The sequence below is a fragment of the Eriocheir sinensis genome, chromosome 53 (genome assembly GCF_024679095.1).
Source record: "Eriocheir sinensis breed Jianghai 21 chromosome 53, ASM2467909v1, whole genome shotgun sequence".
In the NCBI taxonomy this organism is placed as follows: domain Eukaryota; kingdom Metazoa; phylum Arthropoda; class Malacostraca; order Decapoda; family Varunidae; genus Eriocheir; species Eriocheir sinensis.
The window spans coordinates 11,743,697-11,752,314 of record NC_066561.1 but is presented as its reverse complement, the minus strand read 5'-3'; the positions used below and the strand labels follow the sequence as shown (position 1 = coordinate 11,752,314).

Genomic DNA, 8,618 nt, shown 5'->3' with positions numbered 1-8,618 from the left:
AACACACCATTTTCTTTTTCGTTTCCTTCGCCCTCATTTCTTCAGTCTGCCCTGTAACTCACCTTGTCCTCTTTCTCCTCTTCCACTCTCATAACACACTAATATCTTGTCTTCCTATTCATCAGACTGCGAGTCACTACACACACACACATATATATATATATATATATATATATATATATATATATATATATATATATATATATATATATATATATATATATATATATATATATATATATATATATATATATATATATATAAATATATATATATATATATATATATATATATATATATATATATATATATATATATATATATATATATATATATATATATATATATGTAAGTAATCACTCCTATTATTATAAACATTAACATATTAAAACTGCATCACCATAGAGCCATTATTGTAAATATTAACGCATATGAACTTCTGTAAATAATCAATCACCGTATGTAAAAACGTGTATATTCTCGAGAATAAATTTGCTTATAAATGGAGTCACCACCGGGTTATCAGTCGTATCTCTGAACCTACACAGACGGCCTTAACGAATCACACGGCGTTATACCAGCTATAACGTAGCTGTCTAGAAAACACACAAACATAAATGTTTGGCTTTCTCAGTAGCGGCCTAAGCTGCCGCTACACATTCAATCAAAAGGAGAGTACCGACACACCTCTGCACCTGAAATTGATCTTTTTTTTTTACATTTTATTCTCTCTTCTTTATTTTTTGTACGAAGCAAAATATAGAGGGCTTTTTTATTTTCTTGTTGCTGTTCATGTTTTTGCCCTTGAATTGCCTCCTCTGCTGTATAAAAAATAAAATAAAAAGGGAATATATTGTTGTGAGACCCGAATGCGTCTCAGAATACGGGGCATACTAGATGTGATTACTGATTAGTTCTGACAGTTTAGCTGTTAAGGGAGGGCGAGATTGGAGGTGTGGCAGTGCAGCACCTGAAGCCGTGGCGTGAGGAGGAAACGGATAGCTGCTGCGTCTCATAAGTGGTGCCGAGAAGACAGTGTGTTTGTGTTAGTGTGTGTGTGTGTGTGTGTGTGTGTGTGTGTGTGTTTGTGTGTCAGGTGTTTACGCCGACGTGGAAAACATGGTAAGACTAACTTATACACACACACACACACACACACACACACACACACACACACACACACACACACACACACACACACATAAAATAAAACTGAAGGAAAAGCTGGACAAATATAGTGGGAGACAGGATTGACCGAGCTTGAGTTCAGGTCCTGTATACTACAAATAGGTAAACACACACACACACACACACACACACACACACACACACACACACACACACATAAAATAAAATTGAAGGAAAAGCTGGACAAATATAGTGGGAGACAGGACTGACCGAGCTTGAGTGAAGGTCCTGTATACTACAAATAGGTAAACACACACACACACACACACACACACACACACACACACACACACACACACACACACACACACACACATTTACTTTTTTATTTATTTTTATTTTACGATCTTTCTTTTTATTTTTGAAGTTTTGCATATCTTATCTTCTTATCAAATATTTTTTTCCGCTCTTGCAACATTGATCTATACTTTGACCTTCTGTTATTGTCGTTTTTTTTTTCTGAGTGAAGCGAAGAACTGATGGAGAATATGAAAAAGGCACATGTACTCTATTGATTCTCTCTCTCTCTCTCTCTCTCTCTCTCTCTCTCTCTCTCTCTCTCTCTCTCTCTCTCTCTCTCTCTCTCTCTCTCTCTCTCTCTCTCTATCTCTCTCTATCTCTAACTATATATATATATATATATATATATATATATATTTTTTTTTTTTTCTCTCTCTACCAACTTCTACCTATCTCTTATCTCTATTACCTCTATCTATCTATCTATCTTTCGCTCACCACGACTGGTGGGTAAGAAGATCCTGCCCTCTCTACCTCTCTGTCTATATTTATCAAGCTCTTTCTATCAATCTATTTATATATAACTCTCTATCTACTTTTTTTTATCGATTTCTCTATCAGTCTAACTTTCTCTCTCGCCCCGGCAGGAGGAAGAGCAGATCCTGCCCTCTCTACCTCTCTCTCTCAAGCTCTCTCTATCTATCCCTATCTATATCTATCTAACTCTTTATCGATCTATCTATCCATCTCTCTCGCTCATACAGGAGGAAGAGAAGGTCCTGCCCGTCATCGACCTGAGCCTGGCCAAGGGTCACACGCGGGCCGGCCTGGTGAAGGAGCTGCACGAGGCGCTCACCACCGTGGGCTTCATCTACCTCAAGAACGTGGACGGCTACGACGAGGAGGCGCTGCTGCGACACTCCAAGTGGTTCTTCAGGTGTCGAGGCGGGGGGGTTGTGTCTGTGTGGGTCTCCTTCTTTTTCTTCTTCTTCTTCTTCATCCTCCTTACGAGCATATTATTTATCCTATTTTCTCTCCTCTACCTTAATTCTCTTTTTTTTCTCTTCCTCCTTTCCACTTTTTCTCCTTTCGTTTGTCCTTTCCTTTCCTTCCCTCGCCCTTCATCCTCTCTTTTCTTTCCCGTTCCTTTCATCCCAGCATCATCATCTTCTTCTTCTTCCTCTTCTTCTTCTTCTTCTTCTTCTTCTTTTTTTCTTTTTCTCTTTCTTCTTCTTCTTCTTCTTCTTCTTCTTCTTCTTCTTCTTCTTCCTCTTCTTCTTCTTCGTGGTTCCCTATCTGTCTTCGTCTTCTTTTTTGTCGTTTTTCATGCGTGGGTCTATTTTTGTTTTCGTCTTCTTTGTCCTCCTTCGTGTGGGTCTCCGCGTCTCTTCGTATTTGTATTTCTTTGTCCCTAATCCATGTTTATCGTTCTGGGTCTCCGTTCCTTTGCATTCGTCGCTATTCCGTGTCTTTATCGTTGTCGCTGCTTCTCCACTTGACTCTGTGGATCTTTATTTGAGACTACCCGTTGAAATGCCCACAACTCCTACGAAAGCTTTGTCAAATTTGTGTGTGGTCTTGGACATCGAAGTGTTTGAGATCGGTGGGTCTGTTCACGCGTCTCGGAATCAACGTTACCCGATTGTCGTACTCAGTCTCTCATATTCCCCGATTTCAACCACAAAAGCTGCCTTATGTGCCCCAATAACTGGCTTTTTGTGTTGTTATCGTTGAAAAGGTTGATTGTTCCTGTTTCCTGGTGATATTTAAAGGGTGAGAAGCCGGGATACGTGATGCTCCGAGTACGATAATCTGGCAACGGTGGTCTCGGTTTCTGTCCGTCTCTTCCTCTCAAGTTAATATCTACTTGTTCCGTCTCTCATCTAGCTGCACCATGTCCCTTATCTATCCATCCGCTGCCTCTTTTCTTCCTCTCTTTTCCCCTGTCTCTTCTATAACCATCTCTTCTTCATTCCTCCCTCCGCCAGCCTGCCGATGGAGCAGAGGATGGCCATCTCCAAGAAGTCTTTCAACCCTAAGTGCAGCAACGAGTACCGCGGATATTTTCCTGTCATCCCCGGCGCCGTGTCCCACAAGGAAGGTGAGGACTGAGGGATGACTGGGGGACTTAGAGGACTTGACAGAATGAGAGATGACTTGGGAGTTTTGCACTGAACTTGAAAACTTGCTAGAGCGTGGTGAATGGTGAGAAATTATTAAAACTTGATGACTGACAGAATTTGAGGACTTATGAAAACTTGAGAACTTACTAGAACATGAAGGATGACTTTGGGAATTTGGCACAGAACTTGAAGACCTGCTAGAATGTGAGGAATGACTCGATAGATTGTTTGAACTTGATGACTGATATAATTTGAGGAGTTATAAGATCTTGAGGGCTTTAAGAACTTGAAAACTCACTAAAACTTGAGGGATTACTTCTGAACTTGGCATAAAACTTGAGAACGATAGAACGTGAGGGATGACTTCGGAACTTGGCATAGACCTTGAGGATATATAAGAACTTGATGTCTTATAGAGAAAGAAGGGAGATCAAGTGCGGGTCTGGAGTAACTTTCGGAGTAATTTCATCTGTTACTTCTTCTTTGTGGTTTGTCGATCTCGTTGTTGCATTGCGTGTCGACCGAACCGATCAGTGAGACCATCTGTTTGTTCCGATGGCTGTTATGATACACGGTTACGAGTTCCCTTCTCGCGACCATACAAGATAATGCTGTGACCTAACCAATCAGCAAGCTACTCTGGATTCGGTCTCTGTTTCTAGTTCCAGGTGCGTGACAAAATAAAAACGATTCTGAATGATAAGTGACGCAAATGACTCGAAGCTGTAATGAGGTACAATGACACGACATGCAGTAAGTAAGTTATCAAGAGGGTTATACTCTCTTTATATAGAAACAAATTATGCACGTTGATGAATTTGAATAATATTGACGAAACACAACACGAACGAGAATATTCATCTGTCTGTCTGTCTGTCTGTAATCAGTCGATTGATCAGTGAGCTATTTACCCAGATGATGGTGGTGGTGGTGGTGGTAATAGTGGTGGTTATGAAGATAGTGAATTGAAGGTGAAACGAATGTAAGAATCGTGATGAGGAACTTAAATTCGCCTGCACCACCACCATCATCACCACCACCACTACCCAGCACAACCCCCACCACCACCATCACACACACCATCCCTACCACCACCACAACCACCGCGTCCTCTCCTTCCTAGCCTTCGAGATCGGGCCGAAGCAGGGGAAGCCGAAGGAGGGACTCATATCGCTGGAGGAGAAGTTCATCATCGAGGACAATCAATGGCCTCTAGAGGAATCCGAGGAGGGCAGGAGCTTCAGGGTGAGGGGATAGGATGTTAGATTATCTTTTTTTTTTTTTTTTCTATCCTTTTATATTTTTCTTTGTTTTTTCACTTTTTTATTTACTTTATTTTTATTTGTTTGTTTTTCTTTCGTTGTTTCTCTCTTTCTGTCTTCCTTTTCCTTTCTTTCAACCTTTCAATTATTTTTTCAACCTTTCTGTTTTTCTTTCGTTCTTTCGTATATATTTTTTTCTTTTTTATATTTTCTTTGTTTTTTGTTGTTTTTTCTTTTTCTTTTTCTTCCTTTTTTTTCTTTTTTATTTGTTTGTTTTTCTTTCGTTTTCCTCTCTTTTTTGTCTTTCTTTTTCTTTCTTTCAATCTTTCAATCCTTTTACCAACCTCTCTTTTTTTCTTTCTTTCTTTCGTTCTGTCTATCTTTCCTTCTTTCTTCTTGCCTTTCTTTACTTATCTACTACTAATCAACACTATATTCATCTACATCTACCTCTCATCTTTCCCACTACTCCACCTCTCTTTCTGTCAGACATGGATGGAGGTCTACCACGAGAAGATGACCGAGGCTTCGCGGGAGCTGCTGAGCCTGATCGCGGAAGGTTACGGAGCACCCAGCGACTTCTACGCCGACATCTTCAGGGACCCGCATCTCTCCACGCTCCGGCTCATCCGCTACCCGGCCAGACCCAACCCGACATATGAAGCCCGTGACGGTGACGCGGGTAAGTGATGGTGTGCCGTGTAAGGTCATCATCTTTATCACCTTTTTAAGTTATCGCCATCTGTCATTGCCTTCTCCGAGTCTAAAAGCAAAAATAACTGATATGGTTTATTCACAGCCTCTTCAAACGCCTTTCTTCCGGGTAAATTGATGGTCTTGTAGTACGTTATCATATTCTTTATCACCTTTCACGTTATCGTCACCTTACATTGCATTCTTTGGGTTTTCAAGCAATAGTAACTGATATGTTCTATTCACGGCCTCTTCAAACGCCTTTCTTCCGGGTAAATTGATGGTCATGCAATACGTTATCATCTTCATCAACTTTCAATTATCGTCATCTTACATTGCATTCTCTATGTCCTCAAGCAAAACTAGCTGACATATTATTTTCACGTCTTTTTCAAACTCCTTTCTTTCGGGTAAATTGAAGGTCTTGCTTCGTTATCATCTCCTTCCTCATCTCTTCTTAGTCTAAAAACAAGGAACTGAGAGATCGCAAAAATACCTGCTTGAGCCACCTTTTCTCTTTCTTCCTCCCTCTCGCAGTAATCCAAGCAGCCAAACACACATATTAAGCCATGAGCAAAGATATTTTATCACTTTTTCTGAGCCTTAAAACAAAAGACCATCAAAACATTAAACACACCTTCTGCCATCTTTCTTCCTCCATCGTTATAGTGATACAGTCAGCGAGGCACCAAAGTTCCGTCATGCAGTAAGCATTCGTCACCTATTCTATCTCTAAAACCAAAAGAAACTTGCACTCGAACCACATCTCCTTTTCACACACTTTCCCTCCTCCCCTACAGTGATCCAGACGGCCGAACACCAGGACACCGCGATGGTCACTCTGCTGGCCACCTTTGCCGAGTACCCGGGGCTGCAGGTTCGCTGGTGGAAGGACGACTCCATCATCGACGTGACGCACAAACCCGGCCACCTCGTCATGAACATCGGCCAGCTGCTCTCCTACACCAGCGGCGGGGCTCTCAAGGCTACCAAACACCGCGTGATCGACTGCTGTGGTGATAGGTGAGCCTGGTGGTGGTGGCGGTGGTGGTAGGTTATGTTAGGTTGGACTAGGTTGGTTTGGTAAGGTTGTTGCTGTTGTTGTTGGTGGAATAGGTGTGGGTAGGTTGGTTGGGTTAGGTTGGATAGGTCATTTTATTTGTTGTTGTTGGTGGAATAGTAGATAGGTTAGATTAGGTTAAGTTAGGTTGGATAGGTTAAGATGGATAGGTTAGGCTAGATACGTAAGAATATGACCCTTTGAATGATTTTGGAGGTCAGGGTTCGTGAAAGTATATGTGTGTTGGGTTTGGTAACACTGCACCACTAACCTAACCTAACCATCACCATCACAAACTCGCCATTCCCACACAACCTTTCCTTCCTCCTCCCTCAGGCACTATCTATTCTAAGCCTTAGAGCAAAAGGAACTCAAACGGCAAACAACATCTCCAAACCTCTCTCACCTTTCCCTTGGCAGGCTGTCCGTCCCATTCTTCCTGGAGCCACGGTTCTACGCCAACGTGAACGTGGTCCTGCCGGGGTGCGAGCAGAGGGAGAGTCAGCCCAAGTACTACGGCCACTGGCTCTTGGAGGGGATCAGAAAGTGGGCCGAATACAAGGATCTCTGCAGGCGAATCGAAACACAGACCGCGAAGACATTGTATGAGGGAGAAGAAGATGAGGATGAAGTGATGATGTGAAAGAAATAGATAGGAGGAAGGGGAAGAGGAGCAAGAGGATAAGTGATGATGATGTAAGGATAGTGACGATGCTGCAAGGAAGAAGAGGGGGATATTTGGTGATGGAGAGGATATAAGGAAAGAGAAGAAGAGGAAGAGAAAAAAGATAAGGTTTTAGTTCAATGAGAGGTAATAGCAGGGAGTAGATTCGAGAAAGAGGATGAGAAATTGTGAAGAGGGAAGAGGAAGAGGAGCAAGAGGAGGAGGAGGGGAATACTGTGTTAATAGAGATGATATGATACAATAAAGAGGAATTACATAGGTGGAGCGAGCAGAGGAGGAGGTGGAATTAGAAGCAATGTAAGAAGCGCATTCGATAAACAGGTAGAGAGCAGAGACAGGTGAATAAATGTGAGGAAGAAGATAACAACAGAGAATACATAAGGAGAGAGACAGCAATGGAGGGAAAAAGAGGAAGGGAGTGTGAAGGTAGAGGTGTGAGGTGAAATGTGAAAAAAAACAGATTACCACCACCACTAATAATAATAATAATTATAATAATAATAATAATCATAATAATAATAATAATAATAATAATAATAATAATAATAAGAGTGTATTGTCATTCTTGAACTAGGTATTTCCAGGTAAGCAATCAGATAAATAAGATTAAGATAAAGATGATGAAATGACAGGTAAGAATGATGATGATGATGACGACGATGAAACAGATGATTTTGATATCGTAACAAGTGGTGATGATGATGATAAAGTTTATGTAATTATTTTAACATGTGTGGGAAAAAAAAATTGTATAACTTTTAAGATAAAATGTGGAAGAAAAAAGTTAGTTGAGAGAAAGACTCTCTCTCTCTCTCTCTGTCTCTCTCTCTCTCTCTCTCTCTCTCTCTCTCTCTCTCTCTCTCTCAGTGATAAATAAATGTTGTAAAATGATTCAGGAATTTACTATTATTTAAAAGCACGAAAAAATACTCCTTCTGTATTTATTCAGTTTTTCATTCATTAATTTATTCAAAGTAAAAGAGACAAATACCTTCTCTTTTTTCATGCAGTAAAGTATATAATAGGAACATTCTTATCAAAAAATTAATTGCTATAAAAATAAAGCATTAGATTCCACATGTTCGAGGATACAAAAACAAAAAAAACAAACGACAAATGATAACCTCCTCCTCCTCCGTCTTCTTCTTCTTATGACCTGTATCGCTAGGTCGTCGTCCTCCTCCTCCTCCTCCTCCTCCTCTTCTTGGTCCTCTCTTCTGTTTATTCACGCACTTCGCTTTCCAATGGCGTTATACTATAGATCTTTCCTCACCATAATATACCATCGCACTACATTTTTTTTCAGTTTTATTGCCTGAATCACCATAATCTTTCAGGGGTGGACTCGCGGACTTGGTATCATTGCT

At 40.7% G+C, this 8,618-nt stretch overlaps 1 protein-coding gene across 4 annotated transcripts; it reads left to right on the top strand.

Annotated features, from left to right (window-relative positions):
• Positions 1–952: 952 nt before the first annotated feature.
• LOC126983377 (uncharacterized) lies at positions 953–8,142 on the top strand. Of its 4 annotated transcripts, none has more exons than XM_050836128.1 (7): positions 953–1,122; positions 2,193–2,353; positions 3,417–3,529; positions 4,675–4,796; positions 5,303–5,495; positions 6,307–6,529; positions 6,987–8,142. In XM_050836128.1, the coding sequence occupies exons 1-7, from the start codon at positions 1,120–1,122 to the stop codon at positions 7,207–7,209; spliced, it is 1,038 nt and encodes a 345-aa protein (XP_050692085.1). In that variant the 5' UTR covers positions 953–1,119; the 3' UTR covers positions 7,210–8,142. The 4 variants fall into 4 exon arrangements, with proteins under 4 accessions (XP_050692085.1, XP_050692084.1, XP_050692086.1 ...); XM_050836127.1 differs by having other exon boundaries at positions 2,193–2,365; XM_050836129.1 differs by having other exon boundaries at positions 969–1,035; positions 2,193–2,365.
• The last annotated feature ends 476 nt before the right edge of the window (positions 8,143–8,618 follow it).